This window comes from Falco naumanni, chromosome 1 (assembly GCF_017639655.2).
Source record: "Falco naumanni isolate bFalNau1 chromosome 1, bFalNau1.pat, whole genome shotgun sequence".
Taxonomy (NCBI): Eukaryota; Metazoa; Chordata; class Aves; order Falconiformes; family Falconidae; genus Falco; species Falco naumanni.
Window position 1 is genome coordinate 100021749 of NC_054054.1, and position 24112 is coordinate 100045860.

Genomic DNA, 24112 nt, shown 5'->3' on the forward strand with positions numbered 1-24112 from the left:
TCTGCCAAGCTGGCCCAGGGTGGGGGGGCCGCCCTCCCCCAGCCCCGGCCCCTCCGCACCGGCAGGAAGGGCTGCGCGCGCAGGGCCGCCGTGCCGGCAGCGCGACACGCACGTACAGGTGTTGCCGGACGCTGTCGCGACAGGGAGCGCCGGGGGAGCAGTCCGCTGCACCGTGACCCCGCGCCGGCCCAGGCCCGGGCTCTCCGCACGGGACCGGCGCGGACAGGGGTGCACCCGCGGCTGCGTGGGGAGAAGCCCGGAGTGCCCGGTGCGGCGACCCGGCCGCACGGGCCCGGGACCCCCCCGAGCCCCCCACCCCGGCCCGGAACCCCTCTCGGCGGCCACGGGGGTGGCGCTACCCCTGCGCGGGGGGGCGGAGCGGGGGTGGGGCCGTGCCGTCCCGCCCGGCGCGGAGAGCCAATGGTGGCGGCGGGCGCCGGGCGGGGCGGGGCGCGTTGGCGGGAATCCGCGGGCGGCCGCAGGGCTGTGGGGAGTGCGGGCCGGGCCGGGCCGGACCTAAAGCGAGCGGAGCGGAGCACTCTTTGTTGTCTTGGCTCGCTGCCGAGTCCCGGCCGGCAGCGGTGACACGGCCCCGGGATGTCCCAGGAGAACCTTCTCGGCATGGACGAGGGAGCGCTACGGAAGCTGGTGAGTCCCCGTGGCGGGTGGGCTGCCCGCAGCCTTTGCTGGCTCGTGGCGGCTCCCGGGGGCACGGGCCGGAGTGTGCCCGGCGCCCCGTCGAGGCCGGGCGAGAGGTGGCTGGCTGGGGCGCGGGCAGGGCGGGCAGCCGGACTGGCCCCGGGGGCTTAGCCGTATCGTGGGCCAGGCCGCGCTTTCCGTAGGTGCTGGAGCTGCCGCCGCCCCTCAGCCTGGGGGGTGACGGGGGCCGCTGGCCAGGACCCGCCGCAGTGCTTGGTGGGGCCGGAGAGCAGCACCGGAGGGGCCCGAGCTGTCTTGGGCCGGAGCTCTGGGCGCAGGGCAGCTCTAGCACGGCCCCTTCCTGCCCAGGGACGTCGCGGGCTCTGGCCCCGCTGCTTGGTGGCCTCGGCGCTGCGCTCGCACCCGCGCTCAGGCTGCAACTGAGCGTGTTGGCCCCGTCCCCTTGGCCGGCGGCTCCCGCCCGGGACGTTCTCTCCGGCCGCCTCCGTTAACAGCTCACCGCGCTACCGGTGCCGGCTGCCTCTGCCCCGGCTCTCCGCTGCCGTGCTGCCCGGGGCTGGCCTGTGCCAGCAGCTGCGCCCCGTGCCCTGCCCGCGTGGCTGAGCATCTCCGTGTGTGGCGGCTGCTGCAGCGACGGTCGAGCCGCTTTCCTGCTCCGTTTATTTCTTCGGGAGTCAGAGCCGAGCGGCTGCCGGGGCTGCGTAGGCTCGCGGGGCGGGGGGGGACGGGGACGAGCGCCTTTGTGTCCCAAAGGTGGGAACCCGGGTGCTGGACTGTGACCTGCTCAGTCAGGGCTTTTGCACCGGCAAGACCTACAAAACGCTTGCCCTGCTTCGGGCAGCCCTGCTGCCTGCCCCCAGCCCCGGGGGTCGGGGCGGGGGGCTTGCTGGGTGCCGGGGCTGAGCGCGGGGTGGTCTGGCCCGGCTGGGAAGGGCTGCGGCAGGAAGCTGAGTCAGCCGGGAAGGCACGTCTGCGGGAACAGGAAAGAGTCGGGGTGCCGCGGCGCGGGCGGGGGGCGGGAGCGGCGCTGTGCCATGGGCAGGGGGTCTGCACGGGGCTGCCAGAGCCCCTCGATGGGCCACCTTCAGCCCGCTCTGGGTGGCAGTGCGCAGACCTGCCCGTTGGTGGTGGCCCGAGGAGCCCACCGCTCTCTGTGAGGTCCTCTTGGGGTCAATGGAGGGCCCTGGAGTGTGGGGATGGGTGGTCTGGGTTTCTCCCTGTCCGGCCAGTGCTTTAGCTCAGTCATGTCCCAGCAGCTGTTCCTGGACTGAGAAGGAGCCCTAGGAGCAGTGATGGGGTGGGTGCCAGGTCTGTAGTGCGGTTCGGTCTCCAGCAGCCTGGAAAGGTGGATCTCACCCGTGCAGCAAGCACCGCTTCTCCCCAGGGCTTTGTCTTTGACCCACTGGGGCTTCGTGTCCCCAGAGCACCCGTCTCATGGCTCGGATCTCCCTGTGCCTCTGTGGCATGGGCTGGGGAAAGCCTGCTCCAAGATGACGTGAGGCAGGGAAGGAATTATTTTTCTTTCTGGTTAGGTTTTGGCTCCACTCAGCTGGAAGAGGATTAGCCCATATAAGGGAAAACTGCCTCTCCCACTGCTTCCTCCCTTTCCCTCTGCTCTCTGCAGCCTTCTGCTCCAGGTTGCTTCTCCTCCTCTCTCCCAGCAAGTGAGACCTTGGCAACAGTATGTGAGATCCCTGCGGGTCCTGGAGGTAGGAGGCTGGGGGATGTGAGCAGGTTCCTGCAGCCCCCTTGTCAGAACTGTGGCTGGGCTGAGAGCTACTGGGGAGCCTCTGCCCCCCATCTGCCTCACACAGGCATCCACGTGGTTTCACCCCCCAGCTGCCTGCTGCTACCCCAGTCCTGGGGAGACCAGTTGGGATGAACTTGTGATGCAGCATGAAGATGACCAAAGGCCTGGAGGAGCCCAGGGGGGGAGCTGCAGTGGACAATGTGGGTTGGGTGCTGCTGCCAGGTGGCCCTTAGCTGAGTGTCTGGAAGCAGGGGATTATTTGCTCAGGGCTGTGCCGAGCTCCAGGCTGTGTTCTGCTGGCCCAGGCTGGGGAGTGCTTGCCTCTCCCAGCCCCTCCAGTTCTCAGTGTGGTTAATTAGACAGGCAGGATGCAAATCCCCTTGCAGGCAGAGACAGGGCAGGCTTGAGCTAGGAAAGTCACAGCCATGAGCTCCCCTTCTTATACCTGGTGGCCTTTGGGAAAGGCTTCAATGACCCCAAGGAGCATTGCATCTCTGCTATGTCCCTGTCACCCAGCAATCCTTCCTGCTTTCCTCTGCTCAGGAGGAAGCCACACTCTGTGGCTTCTTCCAAAAGTGACAGCAAAGTCTAGGGCTGCAGGAGGTGTTTGATGTGCCTGGTTCCTGTTCCCAGAGCAGTTTGCCAGTGGCCGGGCTCCAGCCTTCCCAAGTGCTCTGTGCTCAGCTGCTCTGGGAACCAAATGGATGCAGGGCAGTAATTAGCCCTCCTGGAGGATCTGCCAGCTGTGCTGGGGCTCTGAACACTGCTCTGCTTGAGCATCATCAGGAAAGCAGCTGATGGGTGCCTTGCCAGCACCCTTTTCACAAAGCCATGTTGTGTGTGTGCTGAGGCAGGCGTTTGCTCATAACCACTAATTTGCCGTTGGCTGGGCAGGGCTGGTGGGGCTCTGGCATGTGCTGATCCCTGGGCCTGCCCATGCCGGCAGGGTTGGGCCTCTCGGACCCTCCCCACCCCTGGATCCAGCTGTGGTTTCCGGCACACTTCCCCTTGCTGCTGGCCATGGAGCCTCCAAAGCCACTCATTTGCCTCATCCTGGCTCCCTGCTGACGTGGGCTTGGGACAAGGCTCTTTCTCCTGCTCTGCTGCCATTTCTCCTGTGGGGAGAAGACTTCCAGGACCTGGGTGCAGGTCAGGTCCCAGCTGGAGCCTCCTGCGCAGGGCAGACCTTGGAGCTAATAGACAGGTGTCATGTAGCACGGGGGTGCCAGGGTTCCCCCTGCTCTGGGATGTGTGGGGTGGGTGCCCCATCATGCCTGCTCCCCCCCCCCCCCCCCCCCCCTTCCTTGCACTTCTGGCTTCTGCAGCTGCTGCCCCCCTCCTCATTGCTCTGACCCAGCTGTTGGAGACAAGCCATGCAACACCAGCAGCTTATTTAGGGAAGGACCAGGGCTTTGGCCTCCTAGCATGTGACAGAGTAGTGTTTTTCTGTCCTCAAGGCCTTTGCATGGCTGTGGGGAGAGCCGTGCTTGCCATGGGGCCTCCACCTCCAGCCCCTTGTTTTGGGCTGGACCAGGTTCTGTTGCTCCCCCAGCCCGTTGCTGCCACCCCCATTGCTGCCACCGTTGTGCACTGTGGAGCTGGGCTTCCTGGTCAGCCAGAGTGTCCACTGTCTCTGCTGGATCAGGAAGGGCCCCATCTTATGCCTTTTTCCTGGAAGCCAGCATCCCTGCCTGTGGCAGCGTCCCCAGGGTGCAGATGGCTGTCCCGGGCAGGCAGGCCCAGTGCAAACGGGAAATGGGAGGCCCATGTGGACGAAGGGGCTGGTTTCCTTCCTGACATCCCCCTGCCCTGGCAATGCAGTGGCTCCTGCTCTTCCCAGCTGCTTCCTTGCCCTTGCACTGGCAGAGGTGCCAGCTCTGGATAAGAGCTCGGGGGCCTGCAGCCCCAGCTCTGGCCAGGAGGCAGACACATGTTGCTGCGGGATGTGAAAAGTGGTGCAGCATGCAGGGAGGGATGGCGCTGCCAGCCAGTGGGGGGGGGAGGGGGCTGTCAGAGTGGGAGGGAGCATGCCCCTGCAGTTGCATGCATTTTCAGTGCTGGGTTGGCATGGAGGAGCTGCCCCAGGGGTCGGTGGTCCCAGCTGCCAAGCATCCTGCTAGGGTAGGGGTCCTCAAACTTTTTAAACAGGGGGCTGGCGCGTGGATGAAGTGGCAGGAGGTCATCTGCAGCTGCTTGGTTTCCCCCCACCAACCCCCGGCGGGGGAGGTCTGTAAATACTGGGGGCCGGATTGAGGACCCTGGGGGGCTGTATCCAGCCCGTGGGCCGTAGTTTGAGGACCCCTGTGCTAGGGTTTCCTGCCAAGCATCCATCTGGGGAAGGATAATGCCCCTGGCTGGCAGGGGCTGGGTTCACTGGGATGGAAATATCCTCCCCTGGTCCCCAAACCCCAAGCAGGCAAGGTGAAAGGCAATGTCTTTGTGGGGGCTCTGTGAAGGGGGGTTCTGTGGGTGGGTGGTGGATTGGGGCCCTCAGCACTTTTCAGCCTGGGTACAGCTGAGGGACCAGCCCTGGATTCCCACTGCAGTGGAACCTGAAGAGCCCGGATGGGTGGCCTGGTGGTGGCCTGTGGGACTGGGAGGGAGGGGACTGATGTTCTTGTGCCATGGTGTAGCTGCAGCTGCTCCCAGCATGCTGGGGCTTGTTGCTGACAGCAGCTGCTGGGGGTCACAGGGTTTATTTTTAATGAGCTCCATGGGAAATTGCCTCCTGGGCTCGGTCCTGATGTCCCACAGCAGGATGATGGGAGGACAGTGGGGCTGTGCCTGCCCTGGCTGGCCTTTCCCCGCAGATTTGGCTGCCTTCTGCCCCTCTTCAGCTTGGGAGGGGCCTGTGCATGGCCCCCTCAAAGCATTTGGGCCTGTGGCAGGACGGGGGCTGGGGACCTGATCTGGAAGAGGGGAAGCAGCTCAGGGTGCCTGTGCCAGGTCCTGGCACGTGGCCTTGTGTGGGCTGAGAAGCACCCATGAGATGTTCATGGGTGGGCTGTAGGGGGGGTCGTGGCCACGCTTCCTACATACAGAGGGTTGGACTTTGGTTTAGGACAGATCCTGCTCGTGGATTGGCTCTGAGCTGCCTGCCATCCCCTAGTACTGGGTGAGGGTAGGGAGGGCTGCAGGGGGGTTGAGGGGCACCTCTCCTCAGTGGGGTGCTGGGACCCTCCAAATCAACACCTCCTGGGGGCTGTGGGGGTGGGAGGGGAACAGACTCTGCTGTCCCACTCTGCTGTCTCACCCACCTTGCGTGGAGCGGCTCATCCCTGTGCTGGTGGCACTGGGAGGCAGAGCTGCAGCGAACCAGCCCGTCCGTGGAGGCTGCATGGACCACCAATGGGCATTTATGCCATGTGCCCCGTCTCCTTGCCCCTCGCATGCCTAGAGGTCTGGATGCCACCATGACAGCCCCTCTTTGCCATGGCTGGTCTCAGCATCCTGCCCCCCGGGGGGAGCTGTGCCCGCGCCCTGCAGGGCCAGGCAGTGCCGGGCAGTGTATGCGTGGGCCCTGACAGACAGACGGCCCCATTGTATGGTGTGTGGGCAGCCACAGCAGCCCAGCGGAGGGCGGTACCAGGACTGAACTGGGGGGCCACAGCCACTGGTGCCAGTGCTGAGCCCTGCCCTGTCACACCCAGCTGGAGGCAACGCTGGACCTGACTGAGCGGCGCCGCATCCGCTCAGCCATCAGGGAGCTGCAGCGGCAGGAGCTGGAGCGGGACGAGGAGGCGCTGGCATCCAAACGCTTCCGCCCGGAGCGTGGCAGCCACCGACAGGACGACAAAGAGAACTGGCCGCGGTGAGTTTATGAACTGGGGCCGGGGTCTCACTTTGCTCCAGGGGACAATGCTTGGCCCCACTGTGGCTTGAACAGAGTTGGGTGGGTGTGAGGGTGGGAGCAGCCCGGCGCCAAGCTGTTTGGTGCGTGGGAGGTGCCCATTGCCTGTATTTGCTGGCTGCCTACAAGAGGACTTTGCTTCTGAGTACCCATGGCAGCTCCCTTCTGGCTGTTCTCGCCCCTGCACAGGTCCCAGTGCCTGGAGGAGGAGCAGCAGGCAGCCCTGGCTGCCTTGTCCCAGCAGCTTGAAGCCATCACTGATGTGGAGGAACTGACAAAACTGGTGAGCGACTGTGTGCCGGGGCTGACTGTGTGCCGGGGCTGACTGTGTGCCGGGGCTGACCCTGCTTCTCTCCTGGGTCTTTCCTTCTTGCAGCTGCGGGCAGCAGGTGAGTATGAGGAGCGCAAGCTGATTCGAGCTGCCATCCGCAAGCTGCGGGCTGAGGAGATTGAAGGTGAGGCACCATCCTTGGGTCCCAGAGCAGCTGCCCTGGTGAGCCTGTGACATGGGCAGCTTCCTAAACACTGCCTTTGCTTCCAATCCAGCTGCAACCCTGGCTGGGAACACGCAGAGCAGCCGAAGGGACAGCAGAGAGCCTCCTGCAGTGCCTGGGGATGCAAAAAGCAGCCGGAGGGATGATGCTGAAACATCAGCCTTAGCTGACAGTGGGAAGAACAGCCAGAGGGGTGATACTGAGCTGCCAGCCCTGGATGTGAGTGGGGAGAGCCATGACAAGGGCAGTGCTGAGCCCCTGGCTACATCTAGGAGTGGGGACACCAGCCAGCAGGATGATGCAGAGCAGCCGGTGCTGGCTGAGCCAGAAGACAGTGGCCACAGGGGTGCTGCAGAGCAGCCCCCTGCCCAGGATGCCAAAGGCTCAGTGGTGAGTGTGCAGGGTGCTGCTGGGGGGATAGAACTACTGAAAACCTCCCTGGGCTCTTGTGCCAGCCTGCCTGTGGCACAAACTCCCAGGCATGTCAGGCACACCACCTGAGGGAACTGGGGAGGTGGAGCTGGGGGCTTGGGGGATGCAGCTGGGCTGTGCCAGTGTGGCTGCAGTGGTGGTAAGCTGGGGGCTCAAGTCTGGGTGTCCAGGCTTCTCCCTGAGGATGCAGCCTGGGTGTGAGTGCTGTGGGGGAGTGGTCTGTGAGACCCCTCAGTGTGCTTGGTGCACCCCTTCCTGTTGTGGCTCTGGCGATGGTGCTCTTTGGAGATGTCAGCCACTCATCCTGCATGCAAGCAGCTGCCTGCATCAATCCCCTTGCACAGGCAGAAACCATGATCCCCCCCATCCCCCTCCCCATGCTGGTTGTTCCTGCTGGCTCTTGAGGTGCTGGGGCTCACTCTGGAGCAAGGCTGGTGCCCACCAGCCATGGTGGGGGCTCTCTGGGTGGGGGAAAGCTGAGCTGGTGTGCAGGGGTGAAAGGAATGGCACATGCCTGGGTTTCCTATGCAGCAGTGGTGACCCCACAGGGGACTGTGGCTCTTGTGGTGGTAGGCAATTGCTGCAGGGACACCATGTGAGGTTGCCCTTTGCAGGAGAGGGTGGGGAAGGGAGAAGAATTGGTTATAACCACAGCCAAGCAGGAAGGTGTAGGTCCCCACATCTGCCTCCATTCACCCCAGCTTCCACTTCTGCCTACCCTGGTGCCATGGCAAGTGGCTGCAGGGAGGACCATGGCCCTGTGCCACCTTTCAGCACTGTCTGCCTTCCCCATCCGGATGTGCTGGCATGTTGCCCCCAAGTCCTGGCTGTGCTGGGACATCTCCCGAGCAGCTGGCGGGGCTGTTGCACTCTGGCTGATTGATCCAAACCCAAGGCCATTTCCCTTAAACGGCGGCTGCAGTGGTGCCTGGGTTTGGGTCTTGGTTTCCCTGTGCTTTTTCAGGGTATGGGTTGCTCTCAACCTCTCGCTCTGACTCCAGGGCCATCGGTGCCTGGAGCCCACAGTGTTCCTAGAGGCACTGGCACAGCCAGGACTGTGGCACCCTGTGGTCTGGCTGGTGACAACAGAACACCGTGCCTGGTCCTGCTCAAGCATATGTTGGGGACATGCCTGTCACCTGCATGTGGTCCTGTGCACAGAGGATCACATCATTTGCTGAGCAGAGCTGCTGGTGCTGCGGGGCAGGGACAGGGTGATGCAAAACTGGGTGATCCCTGCCTCAGGGGCACTAGACAGGGTCTGTTTTCCCCTCCTGGCAGCCATGCTGGACAAGGCTGGTGTACTTGTGGCCGGGGCCACAGAGGGACCCCAGAGCCAGCTCCTTGCTCCATGCCCTGGTGCTTATCAGCCCCATGCAGAGGAGTACCAGGAGCTGCAGGGTTGCACAGGGTTTGGGCCCCTACTTCAGTGGATACAGCATCTCCCTGCCTGGTGGAGGCAGCAGGGTGTGGGGACGCTCGTCTCACTACCAGCCTCCTGCAGCGAACCCTGTGCAGGGAGCGGTTTGTCCATCCCTGGCAACATGCCAGTAGGGACCTGGGTGGCATGGGAAGAGGCCACGGCCTGCAGCATATCCCTGGCTGGGTGGCAGGGGTGGGACAGGGTGACCTGGTTAGAGACCAGAGTGGGGCTGGCCCCGCTCACACCCTGCTTTTCCCCAGGCCCACAGGCAAGACGACATGGTGGAGCGGGAGCATGTCCCAGCTGGGATGCAGGAGCTATGCAGACAGCAGGCGGGAGACCCCCAGAAACCCAGCACCCAGGGTGAGTCCCTGTGAATGCCAGTGCCAAAGCTCTGTCTGGGTGCGTGCCTGGGGCTGGAGCAGTGCCAGGGCCAGCTGCGGGCAGGAGGATGGAGAGGGCAGTACCACACCTCCCAAAGGTGTGGGCAGGGGAGCCGAGCACCTGGCGGGGCCGTGAGAGCTGGGATGCTCTGCAGGTAGCCACAGGGATCTCCTGCAGGTAGCCACAGGCTTCTCCCCATGCAGAGCCTCTTCTCTCTCCTGCAGCTGTGGTCTTGGGGACCCTTGTGGTCCTGGAGCTGCAGCCGGCCCAGGAGCCGGGTCTGGAGCCTGAAGATGGTGGCAAGGAGCCGGCGCAGGGCCAGCCGTGCTCCCTGGATGCAGCCCAGCCCAAGGGGCAGCACCAGGCAGCTTGGAAGGAAGGGAGCCCCGGCAGCCCTGCCACAGCCCAGGAGCCCGGTGGAGGGCAAAGCCACCAGGTGGAGCAGCCCAGTGCTGGCAGCCAGGTACGGAGCTGGCAGCACGGTCCAGGGCTGCCACTGCCCTCTTCACTAGGGGCTGGCAGCCCTGCAGGTGAAGGCAGCCGGGTGGTGGGAGGGAAGGCTGGGGGGGGAGGGTGTGCTCTCCTCAGCTGACTGCTTTGCCCCTTTCAGTCCCTGCAGCTCGGTGTTGGGGTGCGTGGTCAGGTGCCAGAGCCAACCAGAAGGTGTGGGGAGGCATCAGTGGGTAAGTGCAGCCCCACAGGGAGGGAGTGCTGGGGCTGTGCCTGTGTCATGTCCACCTCCACTGCCCCCCTGCCCTGTGGCACATGCATCCCGGCAGTGCAGGAAAAGGAGTCAGCCCTGGGGATGTGATTTAAGTCTATGCAACTGGGACAGGAATGTGAGGGCAGGACATGGCCAGGCCAAGGGCCATCCACAGCCAGTGGCCATTTGCCACCCAGCTGTGCAGTGACAGTGCCTGCCCCAGCTGGGTGCCGGAAGAGCAGGGTGCCAGGCGGGCTGTTTACCAATCCTTCAGCTCCAGGCTGGGCAGCAGCAGGGCCATGAAAGGGAATCCGTGCAGGCAGCAAACCCTGGCCTTTTGCATTCTTTGTCCCAATAAGGCTAGGAGTCATGCGTCTGCTGACCCTGACCCCCTTGGAGCTATGCTCACTGGCCCGGCCAGGGCCAAGCACCTTACTCCTCCCTGGAGCCTTGAGGGATCACAGTGGCCAGCAGCTGCCCTCTTCCTACTGCTGGGAAAACCATCCCCATGGCTGTGCTGGGAGAACAGGGGGGGGGGGGGGGGGCCAGAAGGCAGCTCTTTGTCCCCAGGGTCAGGGTTCCCACTTGCAGCCACCCTTGCAGGTGGAGATCCCCTTCTTCCAAGAAGCCCTGAGGGGCTGCTGGCATCTGGGAAGGCAGAAACCTTGGGGAGATGCTGGTGGGTGGTGGGCTGCAGCACCAGGGCAGAGGGAAGCATACAGTATCTGACTCTCCTTGTCTCACCTAGGGGCTGAAACCTGGGTACTGGGGAGAGGCTGAGCCCCCCCCTGCCCCTTGCAAACTCAGGTATCAGCAACTCTGGCCCCAGGCCAGAGCACTGCCTGCTCAGTGCCTGCCTGCACCCTGGGTGCCCCCAGGCAGGCAGGGGCTGAGCCACTGGGCCCCCTCACCTTCCCCTCCAGAGGCAATGCAGGGCTGGCCCTGCTATGCCAGGGCCTGGTGGGTGCAAGAGCGACCCCAATCTTCCAGCACAGACCCCAGGTACCACTCACTGACATGCTGGGGTGTGGGTACCCCAACATCTGCCTTGCCCTCCTCTGCAGTGTAGTTTGGCACTGCAGGGCAGAACCAGCTGCCTGCGGTGCACGGTAGCCTCTGAGCAGTGGTGGATGTTGGCATTGTGCTCTGGGGAGTGTGGGATGACAGGGAGAGGGGCCCCAGAGACTTGGAGGGGGGATGGGGTAGAGGGCAGGGATGGCAACAGCACCCTGTGCCTTGCTCACCCTCTGCTCCCCTTGCATATCTGGCCTGCCCCTTCCCAAGTAGCAGTGACCACCCAGGATGTAGCAGGGACCCCGGTCTGCCTGAACACTCACCAGCTGGAGCAAGCGCCCTCCTGTCTGCGTTTGGCTGGCCGCACAGGTAAGGTCCCAGTGGGAGCTGCCTCTGCTCTCTCTGCTTCCCAGTGGTGGGAGAGCCTGGGCAGGCACGGAGCTCTGCAGTGGCAGGACACTGCTGGCTGCTGCTGGCTGAGCAGTGCTGGCTGCCCACCTGCTTTCTTGCCCCCGTCCCCCCTCCCCTCCCCAGCATCCACCCTTCCCCACCCGTGTGCACAAGCACCCAAGGCCCCAGTGGAAGCAGGGGGGCCGGAGCTTGGAGGGAAGGGCAGCATGGGGGACGGGGGGGGCGGGCAGCATGCATTGTTAGCACCGAGGCATGTGCGTGGTGGCAGGGCACTGGAGGGGGGTTGCGCCTCCACGCACGGTCTGGGCACCCTGGGGCGCAGCGTGCCTGGTGGGGTCGCCGCACCACCGGTGACCCCACCGTGCTTGTCCCGTGTCGTCCCCCCCCCCCCCCCCCCCCCCCCCAGAGCCCAGCCCCGCCGCGTCCCTGCCGCGGGCCGCCTCGGTGCGGGAACGCGCCCAGCGCTTCACCCCGGCGGGGGCGGGCGGCGCGGGGGGGCGGGCCGGGCCCGGCCAATGGCAGCGGGGGCCCCGCACGGCACCGCCGGGGACCGCTCAAAACGCGCGGGGCAGCGGCGGCGGAGGCGCAGAGCGGCGTCCGGCCACGGTCTCTGCCAGTCCTCGCCCCGGCCTCGACGGCATGAAGACCTGCTTCACCATCGAGATCAAGGATGGGCGCGTGCGGCCCCTCGCACCCTGCGTCGTGGCCACCCCCGGCAGCCAGCGGGCAGGTGGGCACCGCGCAGGGGCGACCAGCGTCGTGGCCACCCCCGGCAGCCAGCGGGCAGGTGGGCACCGTGCAGGGGCGACCAGCGGCTGGGGCACCGGGTGGGTGGGGCGGGGGAGACGGGGTGGTGCAGGCAGGTGGTGTCCCTCGGGAGACAGCGGGGGGTGGGTGGCAGGGGCAGAGAGCCCCCGTTCTGAGGACGGGGTGGGGAAGATGAGCTGCGCAGCGGTGCGCTGTAGGGATGGCGGGCCTGAGTGGCATCACTCAGGGAGGTAGGACTGGGAAAGGTGGGAGGTAGGACTGGGAAAGGTGGGCGGGTGGGCCCACATTTGGGAGGCAGGCACCATAGGGACAGTGGGCAACAGCAGGCAGGTGGACACTGGCAGAGCCATAAGCAATGTGGGACAGTGCTCCCAGCAGGATGATGTGGGCAGTGGAGTAAATGGGTGCCAGTGGGCAGTTGGGCACTGGCAGAGCGACAGGCACCAGTGAGCAGGTGGAGACCAGCAGGGAGATGAGCAGCAATGAGCAGGTTGGGTAGTGATAGGCCAGGCAGGCGTTGATGGGACATGTGAGCAGAAGCGCTGGCATTTGTGTGCTGGAGGCTGAGCATCTGCACTGCCAGAAGAGCAGGGACCATGGGCAGAAGTGTGCCTGGCAGCCCTCACCCTTTGGCAGGGACACTCAGCCTGCTCGGGGCATCTCAGTACTGGCCCTGCAGCCTGTCACTCTCCCTGCTCTCCTGCCACATTCATGCTCTGGGTCCTTTCCCAGCCCCCTGCCCAACCCCTGCAGGCCTGCCCCATCCACTGTCCCCACTGACCTGCTGGTCCAGGGAATTCCATGCTGTCCTGCACTGTCCCATCCCTGCTGCTGCGCAGTGTCTGATCTGGCCCTGCCTGCCCGTGGATGTGGCTGGCTCAGGATGCTGGGCCCATCCCTTGCACCAAGGGGGTCTTGGCTCCAGCTGGAGCACTGGAAAGTACCCTTTATGGGGGGAGGAGGATGAGCCAGGGTGGGAAAGTGGCCTGGTTTCCTTGTCCCTTGGTTGCACTCTGAGCCCTTCCCCTGTGCCAGAGTTCAATGCCCACTGCTGAGGCAGGGTGCGTGCTGCAGCCAGGCAGCCTGTCCAGAGCCGCTCCCCAGGTGTGGAGCTGAACCTGCCAGGCTGGGGCTGGGGCAAACCCTGTGTGCCTCTCATTCCTCTTGTAGAGGTGACCCTGGGGCTGCGCAGCACCCCTATCCGCATCACCACTGTCCCCAGCAGTGTCAGCAGCCTCTGCAGCATCAGCAGCAATGTCACCAAGGTGAGTGCCCAGAAGGGCTGGGTGCCATGGGGTCATACTTGGGGGGCTTCTGGGCTTCGGGTGGGGGAGCAGTGACTAAGTTGGGTGGGCTGGCACTGGCGGTACAGTCTGGAGGCTGTGCCTGTTTTCCTTTTTACAAAGAGACCCTGAGGTCCATGTGTATACCCACAGTCCTAGCCACGTGAGTCCCCAGTGCCCTGGACTGTGCCATGTATGCAGACTCTCAGGGTGCCAGGGGGAGAGGTGGGCTGGGAGCCATTTGTGGGTCTCGCTCTGTTTAAAACTCCCTTTAGTGTGGGAGCAGCTCGGGGAAAAATCAATTGCCACCCATCCCTCTGTTTTCCCTCCTGGCAACGGACCTTGGTCATGGCGCTGGGGTCCCTGCCCCAGGGGAAGTTCCCTGAGAGTCTCTGATCTACCCTGAAGCTGTGGGCTGGGGTCCTGCCTCCTCCTGCACTGCAGTCAGCAGCAGCCCCAGCCCGCCTGGCCCAGGTGAAATTCTTGGGTGTGACTGGAAAAAAAAAAAACCATCAACCAAAAAAACCCAACAAAAACAACAACAAAGAAAACCCCCAAACTGAAACCCTCTGCTCTGTTTTTGGGGGGGAGAGGGATGCACACGCAGCCCTCCCCCCACCCTGGGTGGTGGAGCTGGGTGTACACAGGAGGCAGCCCCGTGCCTGCAGCCCTTCAAGTGCTTTTATCTGCTCCTGGCCATCTAGGGTAATGCGAGGCGCTCATGCATGCAGCCTTGGCAGGAGCAGGGATGTCAAGTGCAGCGCTGCCTTGCTTGTGGCCCTGCATGCGCTTGGCTCTCCCAGCTGCCTCTACCTACGTGACATTGCCAGTGGCATGGCACCACTGGTAGCCCTGGCTCCGCTGTCTTGCTCCGTCCTCGGCTCAGCCCTTACTGGCATGAAGCAGGTAGCACCCACAGCCTGGCAAGTCTGCTTTCAAGTGCTGCCTGCAGTAATTGGCAGGCCCTGCTGCCCGCGGGCAGCTCGCTGCCTGCAGAGGGGTGACTTCCCCGCATTAATGTGCTTGGGCAGGCTTGGCCTGAGCAGCCCGTCAGCTCTCATTAAGGTATTAGCGGTGCTGCCTGGTGGGGTGGGGGCATTGGGACCCATCAGCTGCCCAGCGGGAGACACAGCCTCCAGGTGTGATCCCAGCGGGCAGGGAGGACGAGGAGGCGGCAGCAGCAGCAGTAGTGGTGCTGGCAGCCCTGCCAGGTAGGGCTTGGTCAGAGGGACCAGTGGGGTGTGGGATCTGGGGACAGTGACTGCTGCGGCATGTCCTCTCACTGGTGGGGTGCTGCCTGTGCCCATTGTGCAGGGATCTGCACCCCTGAGGTACTCATCAGGCAGCACAGGGGGAATGGGATGGAGGCCCCCAAAAATCGTGGCTGGGGCCCTGGTGCCAGCTTGGGGCTGGAGACGTTGGTGTGTTGTGGGTGATGCAAGCCAGGAGCAGGAGGGCGCTCGGACGAAAGTGCACATGGCGTGAGTGGTCCCGAGCCCTGGAGCACATCCGACACAATGATGTCCTTGGGCTGATCCCACATGGGGGCTCTAACCCATGCGCTGTGCCCCCCGGCCATGCTAAGCTGGCACTCAGGGGCACTGGCAGCCATCTGGGGCTGGGGGGGCCGCTTGTCAGGGCTCCCCCTCACTGAGCCACCTGGCTCCAGGGCTGGAAATGCTGCCAAGTGTCTGTGCCTGCCTCGGTACCCCTGCACAGGACCCCCAGCCACTGTGACAAGAATAGCCCAGCAGGCGTGGAGCCCTGCTGTGCCGGCCTCCAGATGGGGGTGGTGCACCCAGAGCCCCTATAAAGGGTGGAGGACAGCTGAGGGGCTTGCCACAACGCCTGCTGGACCGGCACTGCCGCCATGCCAGGGGTTAGCCTGGAGAGGCTGGCGCAGGCCAGAGCGGCTGAGCTGGTGGAGCTGCGGCAGGAGCTGGGGGCTTTCTGGGTGGTGGTGGAGGGGCAGCTGGAGCAGGTGCTGCGGCGGGTGCAGCCTCTGGTGCCGGTGCTGCGGGCGCTGGAGGAGGAGCACCTGGAGCTGCGGGCAGAGCTGGCACGCCTGAGCCACCGCCTCGACCTGCTGGTGCTGTGGCTGCGGCTGCAGGAGCCCTCCGGGGAGGACCTCAGCACCCTCTTCCTGGAAGCACTGGACCCTTGCACATCCTTTGAGGGCATTGAGGAGCCTGGTGACCCCGTGGCTCATCCGCCTGCTTTTTCCAGCATGCGCCAGCAATCGGCCCCACACCTCTCCCAGAGCGACAGTGGCGTGAGTGCAGGCAGCTCTGCCCCACGGCAGCGCCTGGCAGGGGGGCGAGAGGCTGGTACCGGCCCATAGGGGTCCTGAGGGTGCCTGGAGCTAAGGTGGAACTGTGGCTGCGGTGCATGGTGATGCAGTGTCACTGGGATCTGCTGCCATTTGGGCTTGCTGCAAACGGCACCCACCTGTTCTGTGCTGCTGGCACGCTGGCCCGGCAGGCGGGCTTCCCGCAGCTGTCCCACCCCCGCCCGCACACAGCAATGGTGAGGTGCAGGTGGTGGCACATGGCCAGTGTCACCGGCCAGCAGCTTTGTGGTGGACCAGATGCAGAGCCAGGGCAGCAGGACAGAGGATGGGGCCAGGTGCGTGGCAGGGTTGCTCCAGTCCCATGCTGGCACCTCCTCTCTGCTGCCTCCGTGCCCTATTCCGGGCCTGGCCCACTGCCTGCTGTGCATTGCTGGGGGGTCGTGCTGAAAAGGACTTGGTGTCCTGGCTTTGCTCTGTTAGGGGCCAGGCTGGCCTAGATCCTGAGCAGGGACGCGGGGGAGGCTCTTGATCTCCTGCGCAAGATCTTTTCTCTGCTAAGTCCCTTAATTCCCTGGAAATCCCTTGTGCCGCTGACAGCACACACTGGCCTTGCCAGCACCTTTCCTGCTGCTGGGCACCAGGTGCTGCCCAGCCTGCAGCACCAGAGCAGACCCTGCCTGCTGGAGGGCCCCGGCGGCTGTGGTGATGGGGTGTGGGGAGTATCTGGGGATGTTTAAGCAACCAGACTGGGAGCAGGTCAGAACTGTCATGCCCTTCTGGGGCAGGCGGTGCTGCAGGGGGGCACATTGCATTTCCCTGCCTATCCTGGTCGCTGCAGTTGCCCATGGTGCCCCACTGGCTGTGAGCTGTTTTGTCGCATGTGGCATGTCTTCTCCAGGGTCCCCGCTGCAAGCGGCACTGGGCAAGTGTCAGGGTGATGGGGACCCTGGACCCTGAGCTGCGTGCAGGGTGGCCAAGCTGGTGCAGGTTCAGTTGCACAGTCCTATCCTTGTAGATGGAGCCAGAGGTGGTGGAGCAGCCCCAGGCACCAAGGCTGGAGCCAGAGCTGCCCAATGGCATGGAGAAGGTCCAAGTGAGGGAGCTGGAGAGAAGGCGCAAGCTGAACATCGAGGAGCTGAACAGGATCGAGGATGAGGATGTTCTGGATAAGATGGTACCTCCTCTGCCACTGGGCTCCTGGGGGAAGGCGGTGGGACCCTGAGCTGGTGGCAGAGGGGTGATGCTGACCACCTCCTCCTCCTCCTGCAGCTGGATCAGACAACAGACTTTGAGGAGCGGCGACTGATCCGAAATGCCATGCGGGAGCTGCGCCAGCGCAAGCGAGGTACTTAGTATGGTGAACCCAGCAGAAGTTGGGTCTCTGGCAATGGCATTGTAGGTAAAGCTGGCAGGGTGCTCGAGCAGGGCTATTCAGCTGTGGTGAAGCAGGAGGGTGTGTTGAGTCTTCTGCTGCATCCCTGGTTGTGCCAGGCTGAAGGCATCATCCTTCCTATGAACTGGTTGTGGACTGGCAGCAGCTGGCAGGACCCCTGGTGTGGCAGGGACTGTGCCCACCCCCCTTGCTTCTCACTGCTGATACCATCTCCTACCTGCCTTTGCAGACCAGCGGGAGAAGGAGCGGGACCAGCAGCTGCAGGAGATGAGGAACCAGGCTACAGCAGGGAGGACTGGCCATGCTACAGAGACCACCACCACGCAGAGCACACAGTCAGCCGATGGCTCGGCACGCAGCACCGTCACCAAGACCGAGCGTCTCGTCCAGTCTAGTATGGGCTGGGCTGGGGGGCACAGGGTTTGCTTGCCCAGTGGTGTGCTGGCCCTTCGGGAGGCCATGCAGAGTCTTTCCTGGTGCTCTACCATCTCAGCTTCTCTCTGCTACTTTTGCTGCTTGTCCTGGGTCTGGCTTGACTGTGCTAGAAGTAGGACTGTGGTTGAGGGCTGTGTTTTGCTGTATCTCTTCTGGCTTGTCCAGAGCTTGCCTGGGGAACTTTTAAAGGATCTGCTCTGGTTCTTCCCACCTGATCCTCCATCCTCTTGGGGTAGCAGGAGCCTTGTCTGCACCTTGGTCCCCTACACCTTTGCTCTCCCAGTCTCTGGGTGGCTCAAGCCAAGAGTCACTGTAGGGAGCTGAAGGATGCTCCAGCTCCCTGCTCCTTGCTCTGCCTGGTGGGGCCTGTGCCAACTGTACCCCTCTGTCTACCCTGGTGGGACTTCTCCCTGTTGCACTACGTTGATGTGAGGGTGCTTGGCAGCAGTGGGTGTCAATGAGTACTGATGCCCCCCTGCCCCAGCTGATCCCATAGCCTTGCCCCCTGCAGATGATGGCACCAAGACCTCCCGTACCACAACCATGGAGTCAAGTTACGTGAAGAGATCAGATGGTAAGAGCTTTTGCTGCCCTTTCCCTGTGGCATCCTCGGGGTGTAACCCCAGGGGCACTACTGCTGCTGAGCTGTCGCTGCCTGTGGCATGGGAAGAGCCCCCCACACCTGCCTGGTGCTACCTCCCTTGGCTCCCTCCCAAGGCCTCTCTCTTTCTCTCTCTATAGGTGGCAACAGCACATTTGTTCAAACCAAATCATCCTACAGCTCCTCTTCCAAGAAGACTGGCAGGTGAGTGGTGGTGCCTCCCCAGAACCAGCCCCAAATGGTCCCTGTCAGCCATCTGCTTGCACAAACCCTCTCTGCCCAGCTTGCAGTGTCCCTGTGTGGGGATGTCTGCAAAGCTCCTGGTCACTGGGGCACATTCGCTGTCTCCAGTGGTCCCCACGGGCCTGGAGACTTGTCTGCCAGCCGGGGACACTAAGCCCACCCCCCTTCTCTCCCAGGGACATGGAGGTCTCCAAAGTGCTAGGACTGGCAATGGGCCAAGGCCACCATATGCCCTTCCCTGGGCTGCCTGCAGCCCCTCTTAACTTCATCTGTTTCTCTCCCAGTATCTTCGACCGTGAAGACGAGAGTGCCTCCAGGCAGAGCAGCCTGGCCGCACTGGAGCGGCGTCAGGCTGAGAAGAAGAAGGAGCTGATGAAAGCTCAGAGCCTGCCAAAGACATCGGCCTCACAGGCACGCAAGGCCATGATGGAGAAGCTGCAGAAGGAGGGTGGGAGGTGAGGCTGGGCTGGGGACAGGCCAGCCAGGGCAGTGAGCGCCACGTAGATAACACCCCACATCTTCTGCTGCAGCTCACCAAACCCTGTGGCAGCACGTACCGCTGTGCAGCGGTCCTCCAGCTTTGGCGTGCCCAATGCCAACAGCATCAAGCAGATGTTGCTGGACTGGTGCAGAGCCAAGACCCGGGGCTATGAGGTGAGTGCCACCTTCAGTCCCCCTCCCCGGGGCCGGTCGATCTGCCCCTCGCTAACTCTCCTGCTCCTGCAGCATGTGGACATCCAGAACTTCTCGTCCAGCTGGAGTGACGGCATGGCCTTCTGCGCCTTGGTCCACAACTTCTTTCCTGAAGCGTTTGACTACAGCCAGCTGACACCCCAGAACCGCCGCCACAACTTTGAGGTGGCCTTCTCCTCCGCAGAGTATGTAGCTCTTGTGCAGTCACACAGGCTTGGGGCAGCTCTCCTGCTCATTGCCCGGGGCGAGGGAGGGGCACGGGCAGGGTGATGGTGCTGGAGGTGGGTGCCCATCAGTATTGCTCCCTTTGTGTTGTGCAACAAGGTTTGGACACCATGGGAAAGCAGTGGCTATGTGGACAGGGCCACGAGGCCAGTGCAGCCCAGTTGGGTGGCAAGGGTGGGCATGGGGGTCTGGGCTTCCTGGGTGTGGGGCAGAGCAACCACCCAAAGGCAGGGCAGCAGTCTCCCAAGCCCACCCAGCCACAGGCAGTACATCCCCTCCTGGGGTGCTGGGTGTGGGACCACAGCCCCTGGGGAGTGGGGTTTGTTTGTACTAGGTGCCTCCCTTCGCAGTTGTAGGGGCTCAAATGCCGTTGCAGCTTCTTCAGTCTCTTCCCTTCCCCTTTTGCTTCTGGTTTTCCTGGGTGCTGAGAGATGGGAGCGCATCCAGCTGGAGGGCTGGCAGCCAGCCCCTCTCTCCTTCCTTCTGTCTCTCTCCCCCCCCCACTCCTCCTCCCCTCCTGCACCCTGCCCAGGGGCAGGGCTGGGCAGGTGGGGATCCCAACCTAGCCGGTGCCCAGGGTGGTGGTGTGAGCCGGGAGCTCCTGCAAGCTCCCTGGGTGCTGTGGTGCTGAACAGTGGAGCAAGAAGGGGCCATGTGCCTGGCTCTTGGTGCTCCCGATAATGGACTTTTTGCCTTAATTGGGGAACCTGGCATGGACTTGAGAGCGCCGTTGATCCCTCCGGCCTGGAAGCCAGGTGCCCTCTTGTCCCTCCTCCTCCTCCAGCTCTTGTGAGCGTCTTCTCCCGAGCTTCCTGCACCAGGACTGTGCTGTGGGGTTCCAAGTGGAGCTGGGCAGGAGGACTGGGCTTGCCACCCCATCCTCCCAGCAGGTCTATATAGGGGCTATATAGAGCGCCACTCTGCTCTGGAACCCGCTCCCTGAGCACCTGGCGCACCAGACACTTCACTCCTCCTCTGCCTTTGTCTGTCCTTCTCTCTGGACCTCACGCCTCTCCACGCTGCTCACCCGCCCTCCCCCTCCCTTGCTTGTGCCCCCCCAATGTCACTGAATGGCCTTGGCGTGGCGGTGCCTGGAGCCCTCCTGCCCCTGCATTGCGCACCCCAGAGCATGCAAGAGCAGAGCAGCATCTGCCCGGGGGAGGGACGGGAACTGCATTGATCTGTGTCTCTTGTTTTCTCTCTTCCTCCCCTCCCCGACTGGGCTGCGGTCACTGGCTTGCCCCTCTCTCTCCCTGCCCCCAGGAAGCACGCGGACTGTCCGCAGTTGCTGGACGTGGAGGACATGGTCCGGATGCGCGAGCCAGATTGGAAGTGTGTGTACACATACATTCAGGAATTCTATCGCTGCCTGGTCCAGAAGGGGCTGGTAAAAACCAAAAAGTCGTAGCCCATTTTCACCCCCCTGGGAGCGATGGTGAGAACCTTCCCCTCCAAATATCTCCCCGTGCCTCAGAGCTGCTGCTTGGTCAGGGAGCAGCTGCTGCAGCTGGGGCAAGAGGCTGGGGAATGCCGGTGGGTGAGGGGCGAGTCCTGGCGGTGTCAACCAGTGAGGCCAAGGTGTTGTCAGGAGAGGGGTAGAGGTTCCAGAATAGCGCCCATGGGGATTTGGGGAAGGGGGGGGGCTGTGTCACCCTGCGGGGCTGTTGGCTCTGTAGCCACCGGGAGAGCGCTAGCAGGAGCGGTGCTGCTGTGGCTTCTTCCTCCCCGTTGGCTGAGCCTGACCCAGGGGATTAGCTGCGGGGGATGCCGCTCTGGGTGCTCTGCAGCAGCCTGAGCTGTGCTGCCTGGGTGTGAGCGAGCCCCTCCCCAGGATGCCCTGGCATCACTGCTTGCACTTGCTGCCTCCTTGCCCCCACCCTGGGGTGTGTGCGGGTTGCCAGCCCTGGCTGCGGGAGGGGAGCGGCAGCTGCTGCTGCAGGGCCAGGCACGGGCGATGGTGACCTGCCCACACGGTGCTGCCTGCTCATATATGGGCAGGAGCGGGGAGCCTGGAAAGTGTGACTCAAGGCTTGGGTCCTGCCTCGTCTTGCAGTGTTTGTGTCTGTCTTCAGGGGCATCCTAGCTGGCGCTGGAGCCATTGCTCCCCTGGGCTCCACGCAGCACCAGCACACCGGGGCCCAAATGCTGGCTTTATAAGGACAGAGCCGCTCTCCTTGCGCTGCTGTTGCTTTGCCATCGCTCCCTGAGTCAGGGCTGGCAGGGGGCCTCTCGAGCTCAGGCGGGGGCTTTCCTAAGGCCCTGAACACAGCCTCCCGCCTTCTCAGGGCAGCCAAATCACGAGGTGGGGCCAGGGCCAACCAGGCTGTGGGCTCAGAGCCCATCAACTTCAGTGCAACAGGGGCCCTGTGGGAGAGCTGGGACAGTGGGGCACAGGAGCAGGGTCCCAGCAGAGCCCTAGGCTGGGGTGCTCTCCTTGGACCTGGTGCTCCCCAGGGGGCTGGCACCAGCTGTGGAGGGTTCCTCCTCAGCTGTGCAGTTGGGTGGGCTGTGCTGGAGGGCCAAGGTGTGCAGCGGGGTTACTGCAGCCTGGGGAGACAGGGAAGAGGGCTTGTGGGGGTGTGGTGGGGGTGGGTGGCAGCCTGGGCTTCTGATCCTGTTTGCGCTCAGAGCTGCCCAGTGCACCCTGTCACCGAGGCGGAGCCCCTGCCAAAGGGTGGCAGCTGCACCAGCCATGGTATCAGTGGGGGCTGCCAATTTGAGCCAAGCAGCCCCCAGGTGCTGGCAAAGCCCCTGCCCCAAGCACTTAGAGCTGCATCAGCCATTTTTGGCAACAGCGGCCTGGGATGCTCTGGTGCTGTCTGACACCTGCCACACCGCCTGGCAGGGGTGCAGGCACCCGGGTTGGAGGGGTAGCAGCAGTGGCAGGGTAGCTTGTGGACCCCCACTACCACTAGCCCCCAGCAGAAAGGTGGTGGGGCCAGTTTGGTGGATGGAGGTGGCCAGTTCCCTTCCGTGCCCGCTTGGGCTGTAGCAGTGACTACCCAAGCTGTGCTGGCAGCTCCCGCAAGTTGGGGGAGAGATGGCATGTGTAGCCCAGGACGCTGAGTTGGTGGTGCAGGCAGAGTGAGGGCAGGGCTGCCATTCTGCTGAAGGGGTGACTGCAGAGCCCAGAGGCTGCAGGGATCAGGGGGCAGCCATGGCTGCTCTGTCAGGGCCCCCCACGGTTGGCACCTGCTGGCCATGGCCCTGGCTAGACCCTAGCACTGGAAGCTGGTAGGCACAGGCCACCACTGAGCTGGTCGGACCTGGGCAGTGCCCACCCTGCCAGTGGTGCTATCCTGTGCTTGGGGCAGGCACCCCCCCAGGCTCTGGTCCAGGATGAGAATGGGAACTGGGCTGGTAGGCTGGCGGGATGCAGGAGAGCAGGGCTGGGGCTTGCAGCAGGAGTGATGGGCAGCATGTGACTGTGACCCCCCTTGTCCTTCCCTGGACCAGCTAGTGGGGTTTGTGTTGGGGCCACAGCATGGATGTATGCCAGCAGGCAGGCAGGTTTCTCCCTGCAATGCACTGGCATCAGCTGGAGGAGGAGGATGGTGGGCACAGCCTGAGCAGTAGTGGGTGACTGCCAGCACCAAGAGCTGGGGCAGAGAGCACCAAGGGTGGCAAGAAATGCAGGCAGCCCCTGTTGCAGGCAGCATGTGCTCTTCCCAGGACTGTGGGTGCCAAGGGCTGGGCAGGAGCTGACCGGGACTGAGGGCAGCAGTGCTTGGTACCAGCAGGCCCTGGGCAGCATATGTCCCCTATCCCAGTCCCTGCAGCAGGGCAGCCCGCCCAGGGCCGTGCTGAGGGCTGCGTCTCTGCAGGACGCTGGTGGACTGCGTGCCCCTGGTGGAGGTGGAAGACATGATGATCATGGGGAAGAAGCCGGACTCCAAGTGCGTCTTCACCTATGTGCAGTCCCTCTACAACCACCTGCGTCGCCATGAGTTGCGCATGCGGCAGAAAGAGTGCTAGAGCCTGCCCTGCCTGCCATCCTGCTGCCCCCTGCCCTCAGGGTTGCCAGCAGGTGGGGAGCTGCCTGCCCTGGGAGGGTCCTGGGGGGGCCACAGTACCAGCGCGCGGGGGGGGGGGGTGGGGTGGAGGGGTGGGCTCTGCCACTGGGGCAACCCCACGCCTCTGCCTTGCTGAAGCTCCCTCTGCCCTTGCTGGCTGTGGACTGACCCTGTGGGCAGGACAAGGCAGGGCAAGGCTGGCACTGCCAGGGATGCTCCCCAGCTTGGCTTGCCTCCTGTGCTCCAGTGTGTTAAGTTATTTGTTCTCCAGGAGTTGTTTGTCCCACGGGCAGCACCCCTGGGTCTCTGGGGAGGCTCAGGCAGGGCTGTGTCCTTGGGCCCAGGGCTGGCACGGCTCAAGGGCTGAGCCTCAGCCAGTGTCACAGTGCATCCTACAGGTAGCACACCTGTGAGTGGTTCTCCTTGGCCCCCTGTAAGGAAGTCCCTCTCCCCATAGCTGGCCCTGCTTGGTGCCACCTCCCTGGGGACAGCTTCATGGCCATGTGCTGACACCCTGCTTCCCACTGCACTCATGCACCCTGGGGGGCTGCAGTACCCATGTGCTGGAGAGCAGGTGGGGAGGTAAGAGATTCCCAGGGGAGCAAGGAGCCCAAAGAGTGAGCTGGGACAGCAGCCCCTGCTCTCCTCCCCAGCTTGGCACTGCGTGCTCAGCGCTGCTCCCTGCTCTGTCACCATCTCTACACCTGCGTTGACACATGTACCAACACCAGCCAGACAATAAAGGTTTATTCTATAGGTTAATGTCTCTGCCTCAGGTTCTTTTCCCCAGCCACGTTGCTACTTTGTGCCACCAGTGCAGTGTGCACCACGGTGCCTGGGGGAGTGCTGGCAGCCCTGCCCGCTCCTGGACCCCTCTGCCTGCAGGCCTGCTGCTCACCCAGCCTGGGAGGATGCAAGGCACATGCTGTTTCTCCTGCTCAGGAAGGATGCCCAGAGCCAAGGAGCACTATCAGCATCCCACCCTGACCAAGGGCTGTTGGTTTGCAACCCTCAGTCCTGGCACAAGAAGACCCCATGCTGCCACCA

At 63.7% G+C, this 24112-nt stretch overlaps 1 protein-coding gene across 4 annotated transcripts; it reads left to right on the plus strand.

The window, feature by feature from the left end:
* Window positions 1-464: 464 nt before the first annotated feature.
* Window positions 465-23821, plus strand: SMTN (smoothelin). Of its 4 annotated transcripts, XM_040612216.1 has the most exons (21): window positions 465-648; window positions 6061-6221; window positions 6450-6543; window positions 6637-6715; window positions 6807-7144; window positions 8870-8972; window positions 9218-9456; window positions 9604-9676; window positions 10981-11079; window positions 11528-11908; window positions 13060-13154; window positions 16478-16636; window positions 16732-16807; window positions 17085-17249; window positions 17802-17864; window positions 18032-18095; window positions 18419-18589; window positions 18665-18788; window positions 18861-19012; window positions 20316-20487; window positions 22877-23821. In XM_040612216.1, the coding sequence occupies exons 1-20, from the start codon at window positions 598-600 to the stop codon at window positions 20458-20460; spliced, it is 2832 nt and encodes a 943-aa protein (XP_040468150.1). In that variant the 5' UTR covers window positions 465-597; the 3' UTR covers window positions 20461-20487; window positions 22877-23821. The 4 variants fall into 4 exon arrangements, with proteins under 4 accessions (XP_040468150.1, XP_040468142.1, XP_040468167.1 ...); XM_040612208.1 differs by having other exon boundaries at window positions 20316-23821; XM_040612233.1 differs by having other exon boundaries at window positions 11528-11851; window positions 20316-23821.
* The last annotated feature ends 291 nt before the right edge of the window (window positions 23822-24112 follow it).

Excerpts from the sequence above, each read along its gene's own strand:
- SMTN (XM_040612208.1), top strand. The coding sequence starts at position 598 with ATGTCCCAGGAGAACCTTCTCGGCATGGACGAGGGAGCGCTACGGAAG. Across the intron at positions 8,973-9,217 it reads CCAGAAACCCAGCACCCAGG|CTGTGGTCTTGGGGACCCTT; the intron begins GTGAGTCCCTGT and ends TCTCTCCTGCAG. Across the intron at positions 16,808-17,084 it reads GCTGCGCCAGCGCAAGCGAG|ACCAGCGGGAGAAGGAGCGG; the intron begins GTACTTAGTATG and ends CTGCCTTTGCAG.